This window comes from Mercenaria mercenaria, chromosome 12 (assembly GCF_021730395.1).
Source record: "Mercenaria mercenaria strain notata chromosome 12, MADL_Memer_1, whole genome shotgun sequence".
Taxonomy (NCBI): Eukaryota; Metazoa; Mollusca; class Bivalvia; order Venerida; family Veneridae; genus Mercenaria; species Mercenaria mercenaria.
In genome coordinates this window covers 1,379,400-1,403,810 of record NC_069372.1, presented here as the reverse complement: position 1 = coordinate 1,403,810, position 24,411 = coordinate 1,379,400, and the positions used below count along the sequence as shown (strand labels likewise).

At 36.2% G+C, this 24,411-nt stretch overlaps 1 protein-coding gene across 1 annotated transcript in view; it reads right to left on the bottom strand.

Annotated features, from left to right (window-relative positions):
* Nucleotides 1–24,411, bottom strand: part of LOC123533984 (rabankyrin-5-like) — an 80,507-nt gene that overhangs the window by 35,874 nt on the left and 20,222 nt on the right. The window contains exons 9-17 of the mRNA XM_045315997.2: nucleotides 17,284–17,413; nucleotides 15,525–15,630; nucleotides 14,671–14,768; nucleotides 13,242–13,479; nucleotides 12,108–12,357; nucleotides 10,975–11,143; nucleotides 4,804–4,922; nucleotides 4,181–4,243; nucleotides 1,771–1,864 (exon numbers count right to left, since the gene is read on the bottom strand). Coding sequence (XP_045171932.2) covers nucleotides 1,771–1,864; nucleotides 4,181–4,243; nucleotides 4,804–4,922; nucleotides 10,975–11,143; nucleotides 12,108–12,357; nucleotides 13,242–13,479; nucleotides 14,671–14,768; nucleotides 15,525–15,630; nucleotides 17,284–17,413 — 1,267 coding nt within the window. The remainder of the gene's footprint in view (nucleotides 1–1,770; nucleotides 1,865–4,180; nucleotides 4,244–4,803; nucleotides 4,923–10,974; nucleotides 11,144–12,107; nucleotides 12,358–13,241; nucleotides 13,480–14,670; nucleotides 14,769–15,524; nucleotides 15,631–17,283; nucleotides 17,414–24,411) is intronic.

Sequence of the window (24,411 nt, the reverse complement as noted above, 5' to 3'; positions counted from 1 at the left end):
CACAGGAAACAATATACATGACACCTTGAATTACGTAACTTGCCTTGTGAGGTCACCTCATGTTGCAAAAGTCATGTTTGATGTTTGAAAGCATTTGGCCTAGCAGTTTTTGAGAAACCTGCTTACATGTAAAACTTTAACCAGTTATAAAGGGGCATAATTTTGACAAAAATAACAGCTAGTTATGTAACTTGTCCTGTGAGATTACCTCATAATGCCAAATATATATTTTGAAAGTATTAGTCTCAGTAGTTTTAGAGAAACCTCTTTAAATGTGAAACTTCTGTGATGCTGACACTGATGAAAGGGAGACAACATAAGCTCTACTATCTGAAACTGAAAAATTTCAGATAGGCGAAGTAAACAAGAGGACCATGATGGTCCTGAATCGCTCACCTCTTCCCACATGACCCAGTTTTGAGTATGACGTCGTTTTTTCTATTATTTGACATAGTGACCTAGTTTTTGAGCTCGTGTGACCCAGTTTTGAACTTGACCTAGATATTATCAAGATAAAAATTCTGACCAATTTTCATGAAGATTCATTGAAAAATATGGTCTCTAGAGAGGTCACAAGGTTTTTCTATTATCTGACCTATTGACCTAGTTTTCGAAGGTACGTGACCCTGTTTTGAACTTTACCTAGATATCATCAAGGTGAACATTCTCACTAATTTTCATGAAGATCTCATGAAAAATATGGCCTCTAGAGAGGTCACAAGGTTTTTCTATTTTTATACCTACTGGCCTAGTTTTTGACCGCACGTGACCCAGTTTCAAAATTGACCTAGATATCATCAAGGTGAACATTCAGATCAATTTTCATGAGTATCCATTGAAAAATATGGCCTCTAGAGAAGTCAAAAGATTTTAATAATTTTAGACCTACTGACCTAGTTTTTGTCCGCAGCTGACCCAATTTCAAACTTGACCTAGATATCATCAAGATGAACATTCAGACCACCTTTCATACAGATCCCATGAAAAGTATGGCCTCTAGAGAGGTCACATGGTTTTTTTATAATTTGACCTACTGACCTAGTTTTTTAAGGCACGTGACCCAGTTTCAAATCTGACCTAGATATCATCAAGGTGAACATTTTGACCAATTTTTATGGAGATCCATTCACAAGTATGGCCTCTAGAGAGGTCACAAGGTTTTTCTATTTTTAGACCTACTGACCTAGTTCTTGACCGCACATGACCCTGTTTCGAAATTAACCTAGATATCATCAAGATGAACATTCAGACCAATTTTCATACAGATCCCATGAAAAATATGGCCTTCAGAGAGGTCACAAGGTTTTTCTATTATTTGACCTACTGACCTAGTTTTTGATGGCACGTGACCCAGTTTCAAACTTGACCTAGATATCATCAAGGTGAACGTTCTGACCAATTTTCATGAAGATCTTGTGAAATATATGGCCTCTAGAGAGGTCACAAGGTTTTTCTATTTTTAGACCTACTGACCTAGTTTTTGAAGGCACGTGACCCAGTTTCAAACTTGACCTAGATATCATCAAGGTGAACATTCTGACCAATTTTCATGAAGATCTTGTTAAATATATGGCCTCTAGAGAGGTCACAAGGTTTTTCTATTTTTAGACCTACTGACCTAGTTTTTGATGGCACGTGACCCAGTTTCGAACTTGACCTAGATATCATCTTTGTGACAGGTGAGCTAAAAATTGATAAACATTTACGAATTCCTTCATGTAAGTTTAGGTTCAGCATAATGCAGCAGGATATTCTAGTACTATTGCCTACCTGAGTATTAACTTCGGCACCAAATTCCATCAGACATTGTACAACCATTTCCATACCCCAGGCACATGAAAGATGAAGGGGAGTCTGACCATCTCTGTAGATATATTTCACATTTCACTGAATGTTTTTAAAGCCTTCTTACATTAAACAATATCAAGCAGCAAGCTGAATTTTCTCTCCAGACAGGGGACTACTTTTAAAGACCAAATTTACAATTTTAGAAGTACTACTTTCATACACATGATCCAGGGATCATCCTAGGTCCAAATTTTCCACAGAATTTAGAATGTATTATGCTATGTGTGCATCAAGTTTTACAACTTCACTAAACAGATTACAACAGTCTGAAAACTCGGCAATTTGGATTTTGCCCGAAAGCAATAATTAGGAGAAGTGGCCGATTCTACAGAGACGATATTGCTCAAATTGCCCTGTAGGATGATCCCTGCACCTCATCAACATTAAATTTGACTACAGACCCAAATTACTCCATTGTAAAAATATCAAAGCTTTAGGCTGACAGTGTATCTTCTTTGATCAGCATTAAAATATCAAGTGAATTTATCCTAGCTCATAGATAACAAGAGGACCATGATGGTCCTGAATCGCTCACCTGTTCCCACATGACCCAGTTTTGAGTATGACGTCGTTTTTTCTATTATTTGACATAGTGACCTAATTTTTGAGCTCATGTGACCCAGTTTTGAATTTGATCTAGATATTATCAAGATAAAAATTCTGACCAATTTTCATGAAGTTCCATTGAAAAATATGGCCTCTAGAGAGGTCACAAGGTTTTTCTATTATTTGACCTATTGACCTAGTTTTTGACCACAGCTGACCCAGTTTCAAACCTGACCTAGATATCATCAAGATGAACAGTAAGAACAACTTTCATACACATCCCATGAAATATGGCCTCTAGAGAGGTCACAAGGTTTTTTCATTATTTGACCTACTGACCTACCTTTTGATGGCACGTGACCCAGTTTCGAACTTGACCTAGATATCATCATGATGAACATTCTGACCAATTTTTATGAAGATCCATTCGAAAGTATGGCTTCTAAAGAGGTCACAAGGTTTTTCTATTTTTAGACCTACTGACCTAGTTTTTGACCGCATGTGACCCAGTTTCGAACTTGACCTAGATATCATCAAGATGAACATTCAGACCAACTTTCATACAGATCCCATGAAAAATATGGCCTTCAGAGAGGTCACAAGGTTTTTCTATTATTTTACCTACTGACCTAGTTTTTGATGGCATGTGACCCAGTTTAGAACTGGACCTAGATATCATCAAGGTGAACATTCTGACCATTTTTCATGAAGATCTTGTGAAATATATGGCCTCTAGAGAGGTCACAAGGTTTTTCTATTTTTAGATCTACTGACCTAGTTTTTGACCGCACTTGACCCAGTTTTGAACTTGACCTAGATATCATCAAGGTGAACATTCTGACCAATTTTCATAAAGACCCCATGAAAAATGTGACCTCTAAAGTGGTCACAAGGTTTTTCTATTATTTGACCTACTGACCTAGTTTTTGAAGGCACGTAACCCAGTTTTGAACTTGACCCAGATATCATCAAAGTGAACATTCTGACCAATTTTTATGAAGATCTTGTGAAATATATGGCCTCTAGAGAGGTCACAAGGTTTTTCTATTTTTAGACCTACTGACCTAGTTTTTGACCGCACGTGACCCAGTTTCGAACTTGACCTAGATATTATCAAGGTGAACATTCTGACCAATTTTCATAAAGACCCCATGAAAAATGTGACCTCTAGAGTGGTCACAAAGTTTTTCTATTATTTGACCTACTGACCTAGTTTTTGATGGCACATAACCCAGTTTCGGACTTGACCTAGATATCATCAAGGTGAACATTCTGACCAATTTTCATGAAGATCTTGTGAAATATATGGCCTCTAGAGAGGTCACAAGGTTTTTCTATTTTTAGACCTACTGACCTAGCTTTTGACCGCACATGACCCAATTTCGAACTTGACCTAGATATCATCAAGGTGAACATTCTGACCAATTTTCATAAAGACCCCATGAAAAATGTGACCTCTAGAGCGGTCACAAGCAAAAGTTTACGCACGGAAGCACGGACGGACGACGGACGCTGTGCGATCACAAAAGCTCACCTTGTCACTTTGTGACAGGTGAGCTAATAAAACTAAGAATGGAGACCAGTCTATACAGCAACCTTGTCATTGGTCAATTTCAGAAGTGTGCTCAGCAACAACCAATCAGATGTTAAAACTTTTAGACTGTTTTCTAAACTCAGTTTTATAACCTTGGATCTGCAGTATTGGTAACAAATACTGGTCCCTTGAAGTCCTGGAAGCTGAAAAAAGGCAGAAAGATATTATGGTAATTCAGCAAAAGTCCCTTACCTGGCCTCCTCTCCACCTTCACCATTAGGCCCGGGCCTGCGAGGGCTATTTTTATCACAGTGACTTGAAAAAAAGAAGAAGAAAAAATACATTTTCTAAAAGATATACAGTACTTTTTCCCCAAATTTTAGCTAATATCTTGCAGAAATATAATATCTCAAGGAAAGGCAGGCAGTATTTTGATTTTAAGGTAAAATAAAGTAACACGTATTTTCTTTTTCATAAAGTAAATAAATTTTTTTTGGCACAGTTCAGAATTTGGCAAATTTCAAGCTTCAAGTTTATTTTATTTAATTAATGGAAGCAATGCATAGTTATATGCTACTATGAAGTTTACATACACAGCTAATGGGGGTACCAAATTCCAAATACGGTATCAATCAGTTGTCTACCCCCTCCAGTTAACCCTGCTTACTGTGAAATCATTTAATTTTGTGTTTTTGGCTCAAAAGATTATTTAGTGATGATCTGATTTTGTGGGTTTCAAAGTTTGAAAACAGAATGAATAGATATTTTCTTCATCATTTGGGATGAACTGACCCAACCATTAAATCCAAGAAAATTAATCCCCTATGAATATTAATGATTTCATAGTACCTTGTAACCATGGTTACAGTTCTTACCTTCTAATAAGGAAGCATGCTACAGATTCATTATTTTCATCTATTGCTCTATGTAACAATGTTTGTTGGCAGTTTCCTGGACCTGACAACCACAGATCTACATCACAACTGTGTTTTACCTGTAAGTAAAATATACAACAAATTACGGCAGTTTCTTTACACTAACACCTGTATTTGCAAATGGAATTTTAATTTTAGTAAGTATTGTAATTCTTTTGTTTTTGTAAGTCCACAAAAATCTCCTTACCAGGTAGAGATACCTTAAAATACACCTAAAATTTGAAAGTAACATCTATGTTGTACCACAGAAAAGTGGTCTTGGTTTTTCCCTATGGTCAATTATAAAAAAGTTACATTAAGTTATTTATAGTAACAACTAAGCGAAGTTAATCTTAAACAAGAGGACCATGATGGTCCTGAATCGCTCACCTATCCCCACATCACCCAGTGTTGAACTGAGTATGACGTCGTTATTTCTATTATTTGACATAGTGACCTACTTTTTGAGCACATGTGACCTAGATATCATCAAGATAAAAAATTCTGACCAATTTTCATGAAGATCCATTGAAAAATATGGCCTCTAGAGAGGTCACAAGCTTTTTCTATTATTTGACCTAATGACCTAGTTTTTGAAGGCACGTGACCCACTTTTAAACTTGACCTAGATATCATCAAGGTGAACATTCTCAGCAATTTTCATGAAAATCTCATGTAAACTATGGCCTCTAGAGAGGTCACAAGGTTTTTCTATTTTTCGACCTACTGACCTAGTTTTTGACCAAACATGACCCAGTTACGAACCTGACCTAGATATCATCAAGCTGAACATTCTCACCAGTTTTCATGAAGATCCATTGAGAAATATGGCCTCTAGAGAGGTCACAAGGTTTTTCTATTTTTAGACCTACTGACCTAGTTTTTGACCCCACGTGACCCAGTTTCGAACCTGACCTAGATATCATCAAGGTGAACATTCTGACCAATATTCATGAAGATCTCATGAAAAATATGGCCTCTAGAGAGGTCACAAGGTTTTTCTATTTTTAGATCTACTGACCTAGTTTTTAACCACACGTGACCCAGTTTCGAACTTGATCTAGATATCATCAAGGTAAACATTCTGACCAATTTTCCTGAAGATCCATTGAAAAATATGGCCTCTAGAGAGCTCACAAGGTTTTTCTATTTTTAGATCTACTGACCTAGTTTTTACCCCCACGTGACCCAGTTTAGAACTTGACTTGATCTAGATATCATCAAGGTGAACATTCTGACCAATTTTCATGAAGATCCATTGAGAAATATGGCCTCTAGAGAGGTCACAAGGTTTTTCTATTTTTAGACCTACTGACCTAGTTTTTGATCCAACATGACCCAGTATCGAACTTGACCTAGATATCATCAAGATGAACATTCTGACCAATATTCATGAAGATCTCATGAAAAATAGTGCCTCTAGAGAGCTCACAAGGTTTTTCTATTTTTAGATCTACTGACCTAGTTTTACCCCCACGTGACCCAGTTTCGAACTTGACCTAGATATCATCAAGGTGAACATTCTGACCAATTTTCATGAAGATCCATTGAGAAATATGGCCTCTAGAGAGGTCACAAGGTTTTTCTATTTTTAGACCTACTGACCTAGTTTTTGACCGCAAGTGACCCAGTTTCTAACTTGACCTAGATATCATCAAGGTGAACATTCTGACCAATTTTCATGAAGATCCATTGAGAAATATGGCCTCTAGAGAGGTCACAAGGTTTTTCTATTTTTAGACCTACTGACCTAGTTTTTGATCCAACATGACCCAGTATCGAACTTGACCTAGATATCATCAAGATGAACATTCTGACCAATATTCATGAAGATCTCATGAAAAATATGGCCTCTAGAGAGGTCACAAAGTTTTTCTATTTTTAGATCTACTGACCTAGTGTTTTCCCCCACGTGACCCAGTTTCGAACTTGACCTAGATATCATCAAGGTGAATATTCTGACCAATTTTCATGAAGATCCATTGAGAAATATGGCCTCTAGAGAGGTCAAAAGGTTTTTCTATTTTTAGACCTAATGACCTAGTTTTTGACCCCACGTGACCCAGTTTCGAACTTGACCTAGATATCATCAAGGTGAACATTCTGACCAATATTCATGAAGATCTCATCAAAAATATGGCCTCTAGAGAGGTCACAAGGTCTTTCTATTTTTAGACCTACTGACCTAGTTTTTGACCCCACGTGACCCAGTTTCGAACCTGACCTAGATATCATCACGGTGAACATTCTGACCAATTTTCATGAAGATCTTGTGAAATATATGGCCTCTAGAGAGGTCACAAGGTTTTTCTATTTTTAGACCTACTGACCTAGTTTTTGATGGCACGTGACCCAGTTTCGAACTTGACCTAGATATCATCAAGGTGAACATTCTGACCAACTTTCATAAAGATCCCATGAAAAATGTGACCTCTAGAGTGGTCACAAGCAAAAGTTTACGGACGCACGCACGCACGGACGGACGGACGGACGGACGGACGGACGACGGACGCCGCGTGATCACAAAAGCTCACCTTGTCACTTTGTGACAGGTGAGCTAAAAACAAAATCAAAAAAAAAAAAAAAAATTGCAAGTCCGCAAAAAAAATCTTACTAGGCAGAGATAGGTCAAAAGACACCTCAAAATTGGATGTAACATGCATTTTGTACTACAGAAAAGTGGTCTCGATTTTTCCCTACGACCAGTAATGAAAAAGTTACAATATAAGCTATTTATAGTAAAAACAAAGGGAAGTAATTCTAAAGAAGGGACCTGTGCATGAAACTCCATCTCATAATGGTGTACAATTGTGCCAAGTTACATCAAAATCCCTCCATGCATGAAGAAGAAATGATCCGGACAAAGTTTTCATTCTTGTTTCCTTTGACTGCTAAGTGTGACCTTGACCTTAGACCTAGGGACCTGGTTCTTGCGCAAGACACTCTGTCTCATGATGTTGAACAATTGTGCCAAGTTACATCAAAATCCCTCCATGCATGAAGAAGATATGCTCCGGACAAAGTCATTCTTGAATTTGACCTTTGACCTCTAAGTGTGACCTTGACCTTAGACCTAGGGACCTGGTTCTTGCGCAACTCCGTCTCATGATGGTGAACAATTGTGCCAAGTTACATCAAAATCCCTCCATGCATGAAGAAGATATGCTCCGGACAAAGTTTTCATTCTTGAATTTGACCTTTGACCCCTAGGTGTGACCTTGACCTTCGACCTAGGGATCTTGTTCTTGCGTATTACACTCCGTCTCATGATGGTGAACAATTGTGCCAAGTTACATCAAAATCCCCCCATGCATGAAGAAGATATGCACCGGACAAAGTCTGTGAATGCCACCTGTCCGAAATCCCACCCGCCCGCCAGGTGGGTTCCCATAATACGTCCCGTATTTCGGACGGGCGTATAAAAATTGGTATCACTAGACCTGTGTAGATCAAAATATAAATGTCACTGGGATGTAAAATACTCTGTAATTTCAAGACACTCAATAACTGTTCTATCTCCCCTAAGATTCTAGGATTTTCATTGATTAAAACATTTCCCAATAACTTTAATCTGCTTACATTACAAGTAAACAAGAGGGCCATGAAGGCCCTGTATCGCTCACCTGACCTATTGACCTAAAGATCATCAAGATCAACATTCTGACCAAGTTTCATTAAGATATGGTCATAAATGTAGCCTCTAAAGTGTTAACTAGCTTTTCCTTTGATTTGACCCGGTGACCTAGTTTTTGCCCCCACATCACCCAGATTCAAACTTGACCTAAATATCATCAAGATTAACATTCTGATTAAGTTTCATGAAGATACAGTCATAAATCTGGCCTCTAGAGTCTTAACAAGCTTTTCCTTTGATTTGACCTAGTGACCTAGTTTTTTAACACACCTGACCCAGATTTAAACTTGACCTATAGATCATCATGATTAACATTCTGACCAAGTTTCATTAAGATATGGTCATAAATGTGGCCTCTAAAGTGTTAACTAGCTATTCCTTTTATTTGACCCCCGTGACCTAGTTTTTGACCCGACATGACCCAGATTCGAACTTGACCTAAAGACCATCAAGTTTAACATTCTGACTAAGTTTCATGAAGATATAGTCATAAATGTGGCCTCTAAAGTGTTAACAAGCTTTTCATTTGATATGACATAGTGACCTAGTTTTTGACTCCATCTGACCCAGATTTAAACTTGACCTAAAGATCATCAAGATTAACATTCTGACCAAGTTTCATTAAGATATGGTCATAAATGTGGCCTCTACAGTGTTAATTAGCTTTTCCTTTGATTTGACCTGGTGACCTAGTTTTTGACCCGACATGACCCAGATTCAAAATTGCCCTAAAAAATCATCAAGTTTAACATTCTGACCAAGTTTCATGAAGATATAGTCATAAATGTGGCCTCTAGAGTGTTAACAAGCTTTTCCTTTGATATGACCTGGTGACCTAGTTTTTGACCCCACCTAACCCAGATTTGAACTTGAGCTATAGATCATCAAGATTAACATTTTGACCAAGTTTCATTAAGGTATGGTCATAAATGTGGCCTCTACAGTGTAAACTAGCTTTTCATTTGATTTGGCTTGGTGACCTAGTTTTTTATCCTACATGACCCAGATTCAACCTGGACCTTGAGATCATCAATATTAACAATCTGACCAAGTTTCATGAAGATCCAGTCATAAATGCGGCTTCTACAGCGTAACAAGCTTTTCCTTTGATTTGACCTGGTGACCTAGTTTATGAACCCAGATAACCAAATATCGAACTCGTCCAAGATTTTATTAAGGGTAACATTCTGACCAAGTTTCATTAAGATTGGGCCAAAAATGTGACCTCTAGAGTGTTAACAAGCTTTTTCTTTGATTTGACCTGGTGACCTAGTTTTTGACCCCAGATGACCCAATATCGAACTCGTCCAAGATTTTATTGAGGGTAACATCCTGACCAAGTTTCATTAAGATTGGGCCAAAATTGTGACCTCTAGAGTGTTAACAAGCTTTTCCTTTGATTTGACCTGATGACCTAGTTTTTGACCCCAGATGACCCAATATCGAACTCGTCCAAGATTTTATTGAGGGTAACATTCTGACCAAGTTTCATTAAGATTGGGCCAAAAATGTGACCTCTAGAGTGTTAACAAGCTTTTCCTTTGATTTGACCTGATGACCTAGTTTTTGATCCCAGATGACCCAATATCGAACTTGTCCAAGATTTTATTGAGGGTAACATTCTGACCAAGTTTCATTAAGATTGGGTCAAAAATGTGACCTCTAGAGTGTTAACAGTCAAATTGTTGACGACGGACGGACGGACGGACGGACGACGGACGACGACGGACGCCGGACACAGGGTGATCACTAAAGCTCACCTTTGAGCACTTCGTGCTCAGGTGAGCTAAAAACTTCAGCCAATCAGCGATGTTTTGCGACAAATCTTTGCAAACCAATCAAAATCGGCCATGAAAGCATGACTGCATCCTTTTCAATGCTGAATTACGAACATTTTAATTTCTTGAAGTAAATTTCTTAACATGCAATTAGAAGAATTAATCTTTATTAATCACAGTCATGCAGTATTGTCTTAATTCATCGTGAGCAAGCATGTTGCTAAGATTATTTTCAATTCTGCATGCCAAATAATGGCCAACACACTGAACGGCTGAAACTGCTCCCGGAAGTAATTACGAGTGTGCATGCTCAACAAAGAAACAAACAAAATTAATCACCTCTGATGGTTGAGAATGCTGACAAGAAGATTTTTGAAGTTTTCCCTAAAAGCATATATGAAAAAAACATGTCTGCTGGCAGCCATGTTTTTTTGATAAATTTAAATATTTTGAATATTTCTGGTAGAAGGTCACCAAAAAAATAATTTTGTATATTTTTTTCAAAATTGGACAGCACGTACATTGTAAAAGGAAAGATGTAACTGATAGATTTTTCTTTACGTTAAGCTCTGGTGACCAATATACTACAGAGCAGAACTCAGTGAAGTACCACAATAGCTTACCTTGACAACATTATGTTCTGGTGAGCTTAAGACAAAGTTCTCATTTACTTTATATTCAAACCACTAATTCATGTCTCTGAAAAATAGCAATATTTACCAAGGTTTGTGCTATATCTTCTTGACCAGAATCTAGTGCCTGCCACAATGGACAGTTGTTGTTGTTGTCTGTTATATTCATATCCACTCCACGCTGACACAGGACCTCCACAACCACCGGTAGGTGGCGCTTTATTGCATGCTGCAATGGAGTTTCATCTTCCGTTGTTCTAAAAATAGTACAAATAAAAGTCAATGCAATAATTTAATTTTCTGGATAAAAAAATTCATGGTTTTGCCCAAAACAGCTACTTCATTAACCTTTAGCCTGCTGGTGGCAAGTGATTATGCCTTTGCAACCAGCGCAGACCAAGGTCAACCTGCACATCTGTGAAGGCTGATCATGGTCTGCACTGTTCACTGTTCAGTCAGTAAATTTTCAGTGAAAACCCCTTTGAATAGTAAATGGTACTGCCCAAATTGTATGATAGACCAATTCATTTTAGAAATTTAGCAGGATAAAGGTTAAGATATGAATTGTTGGTTTCCACTTACCAAGATAATAGAATGAGCATCTTACATAATATCATTCAATTCATGGATTAACACAACTATGAAATCTGCAGAAATTACTCCCTCACGAATATTAATGATTTCACAGAATATGAATTTGACATGTATTGATTATAACAAGAAAATACTGTACTATAATATCAACAATTCCCTGTTAATAATCTTCTGGTAGTACAAGAAAACTTTATAACCCTTTTTCGGCTTAAATCAAATCTGACAGATGTAGAGAATTAGGTTATAGTGCAAACTTGGGTAACATGAAACACTGAAATTACTTAAAAGAAAGCAGAAGTGGATAAATCAAAATATTGAAAATGAAAGAGAAAATACATCTGTGAAAATTAAGAATGAATCTTGGATGGCCAGGTTGCTGTATGTTTTCATTTAGCTATGAAATACATTGGATTGTGTTTAAAATTACACATGGAGAAGATGGGAGGGGAAGCTGTAGCCACCACACACTTTTAAACACATTCAATGTAGTTCATATACATTTAATTCATATCTAAATGAATATCCAATGTAATTCATATCTAAATGGATATCCAATGTAATTCACATCAAAATGAATATCCAATGTACAAATGTAATTCATATACAAATTAGCACCATCATACTTACTTTATGGTCAGATCTGCTTGATGTTCTATTAAGAACAATGCCCCGGAGATGTCCTGTTTCTCTATTGCTTGGTGAAGTAAGGTGAGACCTTCTGTATTCTTCTCATTAATATTTGCCCCCGCCCCCAACAATTTCCCCGCCTCCTCATACAGGTGGCTCCACAGTGCAAGACCGAGCACCGTCTGTCCGTCTGAGTCTTTGATGTTGAAGTTAGGAATAATTTTGTTATCTGAGCTTTGTGCAGCTTCCACTGTAACAAGGTATAGTTTAATTCGGAGTCACTTTAAACATTTTAAAATACCACACTTCTTCTGTAACAAAATTATGGTTTAATACCAAATCATTTGAAACATTTTTACATACCATACTTTTACTGTAACAATATACGATTTAAAATTGAGTCATTTAAATATCTTAAAATATCGAAATTTAATTGTTTAATACTGAGTCATGTTAAACATCTTTAGAAATCACAATTTCACTGTAACAAGAAATGGTTTAATACTGAGTCATTATAAACAACTTCAAATGAGACAACAGCACTGAAACCAGATACGGTTTAAAGCGGGGGTCATATAACATACCTAGATACCACAACTTCATTCTATTAAACAAGATGTGGTCATTTGAAACATTAGTAAATACAGCAACTAAATTTATCAGGAAAAGGCTTATAACTAAGTTATTTTAAACATATCTAAATGCCACAATTATATATACAGTCAAACCTGTGTTAAAGACCACCTCTGAATAAAGACCATCTAGAATAAAACATATATCAAGAAAGACCACCTATGTCACTTCCCATCTGTGGTCTTTGTTCACAGGTTTGACTGTACAGTACATTCCTCATGCCACATACTTTATGCAACTTCAAATGTAATATTATTAATTTAATCTTAAAACTCATTATTTACCTAAAAATAGTGCAATTTTACCCATTTTTTGAGACCATCCTTATTTCAGACAATTTCTTTCCTAGGGGAGTTCTGTATCATAAGACTGACCGTATTTTATGGCTTAGTTCTATAGAGGAAGTAACTTAAATTTTGTGGATTGATTCAACAAAATCAGCCCAAGAATATTACTGATTTTACAATAATTAAAACTAATATATTAACAACATAAACATACATTTAAACTGTAGGAAGACGTTGACTATATCACTATGACCATTTAACAAGGCGAGATGGAGCGGAGTCTGCTGTGATACTGGCACCGTATCAGTTTCCGACAGTAAATCGGCTGTCAACATGCCTCCAGGGGTCTCCACTCTCACTGTCTGAGCATTTGGGTTACTTCCCTTGTCTAGCAGAATTATTACAAGATTTGTAAGGCCCTTCTCACATGCTATATGTAATGGAGTTTCACCCTGCAAAATAATTATGTTCATTGAAATGTGCCACGTAAAAGTGTACAATACTGTCATGACTGACCCTTTATTAATAAACTACAAGATGGTTTTATATATTTTCATTTTAACTTGCTAAAAAAAAATAAAGGATAAAATTATGATAAATTTGATGTATTTCATCACAGTAGAAATGAACTAGATGTCATTTGGCAATGTGATGTCATAGTTTATTACATTATGTTCTCTCATTGGTTCCCATGTCAACCATTGTTTATTGATCAATAAACAACGTTTGTCTTCCTTTTATTTTTAACTAACAACAAATTGAGCCATGTTAGATTTTAGTATATTTACATTGCTTCTGCATTTGAAACAATAAACCTGTAAAACCAAAGTGTTTCATAATTTCTTCTAACCTCACATGGCCATAATATCATATAAAGGCAATCACAATATACATCTGACTACATTTGTCTACATTCTTCACATCATCATCTGAGAGATACGTGCATTTACTAGATTTCAACCATATATATGGTGTGATGTAATTTTAGAAGCTTTGTTTTTCCAACAGCCATCTTAAATTGATAATTTTTTGTTTTAAGATATCAAAAATTTCAAATGTATGCAAAACTGCATTCACTGAAACAATTTTGAAAGTAACGGAAAATAAATGTAAACGCTTCTGATTTTTTTAGGTATCAAATACAAAATTTTGTTACAAGTATGCAAGAAAGCTTCAGCCCCCACATACTTTAACCCTGACCCTGCAAAATTTCTATAATGAACTTGTCCATCTTACAATTTGGACAGTATCATTAACCATTTAAAGGGGTTCTTACCAAAAAGATACTGACTGAATGGCGAACAGTACAGATCATGATCAGACTGCATAGATATGCAGGCTGATCATGATCAACACTGGCCACAAAGGCAGAATCAATCTTGTCCAGCATAAGGGTTAAACATAACCATAAGTTTCATACACAAATGTTTTCTAATCACTCGTGATTTACATCTTAAATGAACTACGGACCAATTAAAGTTAAATCTGCCCTTGCAGCCATCTGTAATAAGCAGTCATGCACCTTAAGCAGTCATTCAGCTTACTTCCCGTACTGACATTTTGTTCTTATTTCCATCTGCCTTAAACAACCATACAATATCAGACCCTTGACTGGCTGCCTAATGCAGGTCCGACAATTATACCTTATGGTTAGCCTGTCCAGGTTTGGCACCATGGGTAGCCAGGAATATAGCTGCCTTCTCGTTACCAGATCTTGCTGCAGAATGTAGTACCGTATCACCTGTAAACAGACATAACTTGATGCAGAATTTAGTACTGTATCACCTATAAATAGGGTTAACACACGCGCCCTCTCTTCTTCTTTCTTTTAATTTCATCCCTCATATTGAGTATTGTCAAAGATTATGCTATTTTCAGTCTTGACGGGAAATAACTTGTGTTTACCGCTTTAGTCATTCGTTTTCTTTTCAATTATTACAGTTCATCAGCTTGCCCACAAATATACGTTTGTATCTATTTAAAAGTAGATTTTGGAATAAAAAAACAACACTGCACATATTTGCACCAATGCCAGTGCAAGCTGTTGTGGTTTGGACAAGTTATGTGAATGCTTATTAGGCACAAGGAAAAGGCGTATTCTTCCAAAAAATCTGGAGTCAGATGCTCTGTGCACGTACCAGAAGTACACATTTTTTAATTCGATAGCATATCTCATTCGGTAATTTGATAGGATTGATTCCCTATAATAGTAGCTTGGTCTGGGATACTGTATTCAGCTCAAGTGAATTTTGCAAGGTCAGATGACATGAGGTGCGCAAGCGCCCAAGTGTTATCCATCCTGGCAAAATCCATGAGAGCCGAATAGGAAATCTCAGAAGATCTAGCTACTGTTATAATGACCCTTCGTATATACCTCCACCTTTTTGTTTGTCGTTTTGATATCGGACACACATTAATTTTCATGTGCTTTTGATTTAAATTAAGCCCCATCCTAACTGAGGCAGCCGGGAAAACTAAAATGTTTCTTCAAAATAACCTGACTCCGGTTCTGTAGCATTGGGATCACTTCCATGTTTCAGTAGCTGTGCTGCAAAACTCTCTTCACTGTAAATGTCCTCCGTCCTGCCATCTACAGATTCTCCCTGGAAGAGATATCTTTTGGTTATAATCTCAATTTGTTCTCATATCTTATGTTGTTTTATGAATTTTAATGTATTAGCCTTTAACCTGCTGGGGACAAGTGATTCTGCCTAAGCGACCAGTGCAGACCAAGATCTGTGCAGGCTGATCATGGTCTGCACTGCTCGCTATGCAGTCAGTAAATCTTCAGTGAACACCCCTTCAAATAATAAATGGTATTGCCTAAACTGAGTGATGGACCAGTCCATTTCAGAAATTTAGCAGGCTAAAGGTTAAGTACATATTGCATAAACAAATATGAGTATCTGCTAAAAGGTGATAAAAATAAACCTAGCCTGTACATCATTGCTTAAATTTATTATAATAACATATTCAATATAATGGCATATTTCCTGGTACCAAATACAAATTTATGGATTTAATAACTGAGTCAATCTGCAAAACTGAATTCCAGAGATTTCAAGACAAAAGAAGAAAAACAGATAAGACAAACAATGTACCTGTATTTGTGGATTTGGGTAAGTCTTGCACTATATGGCAATGTGTGACCATGATGGTAAGGAAGTGTTCAAAGTTTCTAAACCATATATCAAAAAGTTTAGACAAAATATGGTATGGTATGCAAACTTAACTAATTTCTATGTCAAAAAAGGGCTATAACTGAGCTAAAGTCCTTATCGTAGTTATGTTAAATCTTGCCTACATATATAGACTATGACAGTAAACAAGAGGTCAAAGTTTCAAAGCCATATGACAAACAGGTTAGGCAAAATATGGACTGGTATGAAAAATTTAACTGATTTCCAAGACCAAAAAGGACCATAATTCAGCCAAAAAACTTGACAGAGTTATGTACTCTTGCCTACAGATGAAGATCATACCATTAACAAGTGCTCAGAGTTTCAAAGCCACATGTCAAATAGTTTTGATAAAACCCTGATTTGTACAAAAACTGAGCCAATTTCCATGTCTAAAAAGGGCCATAATTCAGCCAAAATATTTGACAGAGTTATTTACTCTTGCCTACAGATGGAAATCATGACAATAAGTGAGTGAGTGCTCAAAGTTTCAAAGCCACATGTCAAATAGTTTTGACAAAACATAGACTTGTACGAAAACTGAACCAATTTCCAAGTCCAAAATGGGCCAGATGAAGATCATGTCCATAAACAAGTGTTCAAAGTTTCAAAGCCACATGTCTAATATTTTGACAAAACATTGACTTGTACGAAAACTGAACCAATTTCCAAGACCAAAAAGGGTCATAATTCAGCCAAAATAAATGACAGAGTTATGTACTATTGCCTACAGATAGAGACTGTTATAATAAGTGATAAAAGTTTCAAAGCCATATGTCAAACAGTTTACACAAAATATGAACTGGTACGAAAAACTTAAGATTCATAAGCTAAAAGGGACCATACTTTAGCCAAAATCCTTGATGGAGTTATGTACTCTTGCCTAAAACTGGACATGGTGATGGTACATAAGTGTTGAAAGTTTCAAAGCTTTATCTCAAAAGGTTTTGTTAATATGTGGACAGGTACGAAAAACTTAACCAAGGTGTGATGCCGATGCCGACACCATGGTGAGTAGGATAGCTTACTTATTCTTCCAATAGTCAAGCTAAAAATGATTCCACAGAATGTTTTTACCTCTTGTAAGGCCAGCCAGAGAACAGTATGTCCATCGGCATTCTTCAGTTCTAAATTTGGTTTGCCTTCATGTAACAACACTTTAAATACTGGTTTGTTTTTACAGAATATTGCACTGTGTAATGGTGTACTGAAAATACAAAACATAATCAATAAAATCTGTGAGAAGATCCTTTGGTAGCAAAGAGTGTAAATAAGAACAAGAGGACCAAATGGTCCTAGGTCGCTCACCTGAGAACAGCTTGATCAAATTTAATGAATATCTTGCTTTAAATGCGATTCTGATTTGACTGGGTGACCTAGTTTTTCACCCTAGATGAATCATATTCGAAACTGACCTAGATTTCATCCACACAAACATTTTGATCAAATTTCATGAAGATCCAGTGTAAAATGCAGTCCCTAGTCCAGTGACCTAGTTTTTGACCCCAGATGACCCATTTTCGAACTTAGCCTAGATTTTATCAAGGCAATCATTCTGACGAAATTTCAAGAAAAGCAATTGAAAAATACAGCCTCTATCACATACATAAGCTAAATGTTGATAGACGACAGACGCCGTACATCGAGCGATCACAATAACTCACCTGAGCATCAGGTGAGCTAAAAAATCTACAAAACATTAAAAAGCAGTCAGAGGACAGCAACACTTGACTATTCAAAAGCCGTGTGCATGAATACCAAAACTGCAAAGAAGCATAAATTTGTGGAGAAGCTAAACCAAATTATGAATTGCATCATTACAGTTAACAATTTTGGTAAATTTTAATCCATTCCCAATAGTGGGTACCGAGACACCAGCTTACAATATAATACTGGTATACAAAAACTTGCCAAGTTGAAACAGGGGCATATATTTGTAAATTGCAAAACAGAATTATGGAACTTTTGTAAAGCATATCAGATCAAAGTAGTAAACATATGTGTAAAGGTTCATTTTATTCCTGCCAGTAGTTACTGAGATACCAGCTTACGTAAGTATGTTTACAAAAACTTTTGAAAATTTAGGATTCAATTAATTTCTGCACTGTACACAAAACTTGATTCCATCATCAGTGTACAAGAAGAAGTACTTTAACCTTTAGCCTGCTGGTGGCAAGTGATTTTGCCATTGTGACCAGTGCAGACAAAGGTCCATGCAGGCTGATCACAGTCTACACTGTTCACTATTCAGTCAGTAAATTCTCAGTGAATTCCCCTTCGAATAATAAATGGTACTGCCCAAATTGAATTATAGAACAGTCTATTTTAGAATTTAGCAGGATAAAAGTTAAAGGGACATTCTCAGCTTAGGCTAAAGCAAGACCATTTAAAATATGAAGGGGTGCATTATGCAGGTACTGTACATTATGCTACAAACTTTATTAGAAGTAGTTGTGTTTTTTTTTGGTAACAACAAAATAATTTCCTAACAGCTCTGTAATGTTTTTTTAGAATTTATACTTATTGAGTTATCTTACAATTACAAAAGATTACTGAAGTAACAAGTGAATAGCAAAAACAGTTAAAATATCTTCCTTTTGAAACAGAAAGAGGAAGTATTAAGTTTTGCAATTTTCTAATATAAACAAATGTCAAAGAAATACAATTTTATCCAGAACTGCTTTTTATCATAGGGTTTGAATTTAGAGAGATAAAATGTGAAGGTAATGTATTCTGATTCATTGGCATTATGAAACAACAAAAAAATAGGCTTTAGCAGTACCATTAAATTAAAACAAACAGTGTAGGGTGGGGTGTGTTTGTGAAGGGGGAATGTAATGGATTTGCCTGAATCTTTTACAAATCTATTACAAAATTATATGATAATTTATTTATAAATATTCACTGGGTAATTAATACAGTCATGTTAGATTTTTACTGGAGATATTTTCAAACTTTGACTTTTCAAACGTGGTCAGCACAATGTTCACGGTCGTAAACCAAAGTTCACGGTCATTAACATAGGATAACGGCCGAAAATCATAGTTTTGTTCAAGAAACCTAGTTTATCGAACGTAAACCTAGGTTCATGCTCGTATACACAAGTTCACGTCCGTAAACATAGGTTCACGTCCGTAAACTATGGTGCACAGTTGTAAACATAGGTTCACGTCCATAAACATGATTCTTGGCCATAAAACCCATGTTCACGCCGAAATTCATAGTTGATTTTATAATCCTAATATATCGACTGTAAACCATGGTTTACATTTGATAAACTAGGTTTCTCAATTGAACTATGAATTTTGATTGTTATCCTATGATTATGGTCGTTATCCTATGTTTACGCTCGTAAACCCCAGTTCACGCTCGTAAACCATAGTTTATGAACATGAACCTATGTTTATGACAGTGAATTTGGGTTTACAAGCAGAACCTACGTTTACGGGCTTGAACTATGGTTTACGGCGTTATCCTATGTTTTTGCTTGAAAATATAGGTTAGTATTAGAAAAACCTGGTTTATCTATCGTTATTATTGGACAAATGGCGTGCCATAACCGTTACATAAATGAAATACTGTTGAAAAACTGCATTAAACCCAAAACAAACAAACAAATATTTAAAGATTGAAAATAAATCAATTCCCAATCTTCAAACAGTTTAAAGACGTTTTTGAAGATAAAATGAATTGGAATTTAACTTTTTCATTTGGAGTTAATTTCATGGAACAGACACAGCATTAAAATAAAAATCAATTTCACAGTATTCCACCATGAAATGCTACAGGGCAAGATAAAGACAAGGAGCAAGTCTTTATACTCATAACAATTATTTTCAGAATGTTTCATCAACCTGGCTTTTTTGAGAATATGTATATTTAACACTTTCATACATTAATTAATATTCATACTAAAATTAATGTTTCAACAACCTGGCTATATAGTCAAAGTCCGTTGGCTCAAACTCAGAGAATTCAAAGATCACCCTTCACTCAAACTCATGATCAGGTTCGGGCAAAATCCCTGTGTAATGTATATTATTTGTTGGCTTGAACTACTGATAACAGAAACAAATTCTGTTTGTCTCAAATGACTGTATTGAGAATACCCAAACAAATTTTGTTTGTCTCAACTAGTTCAAGTTAATGAAGTTTGACTGTATTGAGAATATGTACATTTAACACGTTCATTTATTTATTATAAGAATGTTTAATCAACCTGGCTATATTGAGAATATGTATACAATGTATTTAACACTTTCACTCATTAATTTCAGAATGTTTCAACAACCTGGCTATACTGAGAATGTATCAGTGAGACTGTCAGAAGTGCTTGCTGATATAGGGGTAGATGAAAGAATTGTAACAAAGCAAAGAAGAACTTGGCTGCTGGCAGAATCTATAGGATCAATATCACTACAATTAGACGATCTCAAAGGTTCATTATACTATTTAGGCAGCAGATCTGAAGGCACAACTACACCTGAACTTTCTTCAGACATTGATCTACTTCTCTGTTATAACAACTTAAATGTGATACAAGACTGGTGTAACTGGGAACTTGGTGTATCCAATTACTTGGTGATCCAGGATGAGACTGTATCACCTGGTTATTGTCTTCTACAACGTCTGAGAGGTGACGCTCCTCTTCCATGCAATAATGTACATATTGAAGATCATTTCAGAGACAGAACAGGAAGAATCCTTTTCAAAAATAAAGTTATATCTGCAGCTGTAGCTCACATTTATGGGGAAGCAGTAAGAAATGGACCAGCATTTACAGAAAAGCCTGGGTATTATGATATTGACCATGTTTATGCTTTCTTCTGTAAATCATGGCCCCAACAAGCTAGACAACGGTTAGTCTGTCGAGGACAATGGCCTTCAGTTGATATAAGGAGATATTGTAGCAATACTAGTTGTTTTGTTGTTCCAGTTGGAAGCAAGGGCAGTGGACACGAGGACCTTGAATGGAGAGTATCAACATGTCTAGCCGAAAAGTGTTTAATGTTTAATCTTAATATTACACAGATTCGATGTTATGTCTCAATGAAGATGATGTTAAAAACATTCTTCAAGTATCCACAATTTAAAGATACCATTTCAAGTTACATGTGTAAAACAGTGCTATTTCACTGTATTGCAAACACACATTCTAACATCTGGAAAGAAAATAACTTACTGGCATGTCTATCATTATATTTATTTGTGCTGTACCATAGTATTTCAATTGAAAATTGTCCACATTTCATCATACCTGGAAATAATTTAATGAGAGGGAAGATTTCACCTCAGGTGAAACCTTACATTCTTGATATACTAAGGTTTATAATAAACAGTGAAGGAACAGCATTACTGGGGATTAAGTGTGATGAACTAGGTTCAAGGCTTCTGCTGAAAATGAATACTTTATTCACATTCAAAACATGCGAAACTGTTTCAGGTTCCTTAGTTTATCAAAGTGCAATGACAACTGATGACAGTATAAAGATCTGTCTACATCCTGTTATAAACAGTAGTTATGAAGAAGCTATACAAACACTGCTTAAATACATTTTCAATCTAGTCAGTATATCTAATCAATGCCAAGGAGTGGACAGAATAGCTTGCTGTCTTCTTGCACCAAGGTTTTGTACAACCCTGGGATCTGTCCTGGCATCCTACAGCATTCAACAGTATAATGCTATATCAGCAGAGGCTCTCACCTGGATCTCACTGGGTCTGAATACAGATGTTTCCTCTAGTAAACTAAAACTTGCATCCATGTTTTACTGTTTAGGAGACACTCAAAGAACAGACATTGTTCTAAGAGATATTGAAGAAAACTATGATCTAAGCATTGTTGAGCCTATCTGCTATTGCCATGAGTATATCCGTCAAGCTCTAAGAAGAGGATTCAATGCAATCTCTGACAATCACAATGAAGAAGCTATACAGAATATTACAGCATCTTGTGTCAGATTTTTACCACATGAAAATAACTGCATTCCGACTGAACTACAGTATGAAATATTTAGATCTACACAAGATGACATGGCTTCCAGAGGTATAGTTGATTACTGGATGGACTGTGCTGTGGTGGATTCTCTGCCTTACCTCTACTTCCTACAATACAAGACCTACAGCCATCTTGAGAGACAAAATGATAAACAAGAAGCACTGTCTAACCTTGTCAGGACCATTGACTGGGAACCAAACCTGGGACATAGGGAAACAGCCCTGAATCTACTTGGACAATGTATGGAGCAAGAGCACAGATCTAGGGATGCTTTACATTGTTATTTAATATCCCTAAATCTAAGGGAGAAAAACAATGCTGCCAGAATCCATATTTGTAGACTTTTATCAAATTTTGCAAATAATCAGTAATTAATACAAGAGGGCCATGAAGGCCCTGTATCGCTCACCTGACTATTGACCTAAAGATCATCAAGATTAACTTTCTGACCAAGTTCCATTAAGATATGGTCATAAATGTGGCCTCTAGAGTGTTAACTAGTTTTTCCTTTAATTTGACCTAGTGACCTAGTTTTTGATACAACATGACCTAACGAACTTAACTTAAAGATCATCAAGTTTAACATTCTGACCAAGTTTCATGAAGATATACTCATAAATGTGGCATCTAGATTGTTAACAAGCTTTACTTTTTATTTGACCTGGTGACCTAGTTTTTGCCCCACCTGACCCAGATTGAAACTTAAGCTTAAGATCATCAAGATGTTTGCATTGCTCAAAACCCTTAACAAGAGGGCCTATGTCACTCACCTGTGTAACACACCATAACAGTGAAAACATGTTTTACCATGTGATTTCATGGAGACAAATATTTTGACCAATTTTCATTAAGATTGGACCAAAAAACCTGGCCTCTTGAGTGTAAACAAGCGTTTTCTTTGATTTGACCTAGTTATCTATTTTTCCCCCAACATCACCCATGAACTTGTCCAAAATTTCATGAAAACAAACATTCTGACAAAGTTTTGGGAAGATTGAAGAAAAAAAGTGGCCTCTAGAGTGTTTACAAGCTTTTCCTATGATTTGACCTAGTGACCTAGTTTTTGACCCAACATGACCCAGATTTGAAAATTGTCCAAGAATTCATGAGAACAAACATTCTGACCAAATTTTATGAAGACAGAATAAAACAAGTGAATGAAGTATTGCCATGCAATACAAAGTCCCCTACTGGAAGGCACCTAATTTTCTCTACTGCAGTGTAGCATAATGAACTGATATCTGTCAGTGATGTATAAACAATATTGTACTATATATACAGTATGTTATAAACAAAAGACTTGGATTAAAATTTGTATATATAAAACCCTATAGTTGTTTTCATATAGCATTTTTGGCCAATTATTAAAACGTTATTTATAGTAAAAAAAAAAAAATCGATGTAAGTCCACACAAAACTCTTTACCAGGTAGAGATAGGTCAAAATACACCTAAAAATTGGATGTAACATGCATGTTTACCACAGAAAACTGGTCTCGATTTTTCCCTACGGCATGTAGTAAGTAAGTTACAATATAAGCTATTTATAGTAATAACAAAGGGAAACAAGGAGCTGCGTTCAATAAACGCTTGATGCCCCCGGTGGCATCCTTGTCGATACAAAGCAACCTAAGTCCAAAATAAGGTCAAGGTCAAACTGAGGTCAGGTGATGTTTGAAGATGAGGAATGATCACAGGTTTCATCTGTATTAGTATCAATTCATTCTTGTAAGCGGTATTAATGCTAGATGAAACAGTCCCATTTGGTTAACCAAGAGATGGCCCATATAAAGCAACCTAAGTCCAAAATGAGGTCAAGGTCAAGGTCAAACTGAGGTCAGGTTATGTTTGAAGATGAGGAATGGTCACAGGTTACATCTGTATTAGTATCAATTCATTCTTGTAAGCGGTATTGATGCTAGACGAAACGGTCCCATTTGGTTAACCAAGAGATGGCCTATATAAAGCAACCTACGTCCAAAATGAGGTCAAGGTCAAGGTCAAACTGAGGTCAGGTGATATCTGAAGATGAAGAATGTTCACAGGTTACATCTGCATTAGTATCAAGTCATTCTAGTAAGGGGTATTGATGCTAGACGAAACGGTCCCATTTGGTTAACCTCGTATGGACGGACGGACGAACGAACAGACGGACAGGAAGATCAGTATATGCCTCCCGCATCAGTAGATGCCGGGGGCATAATAATT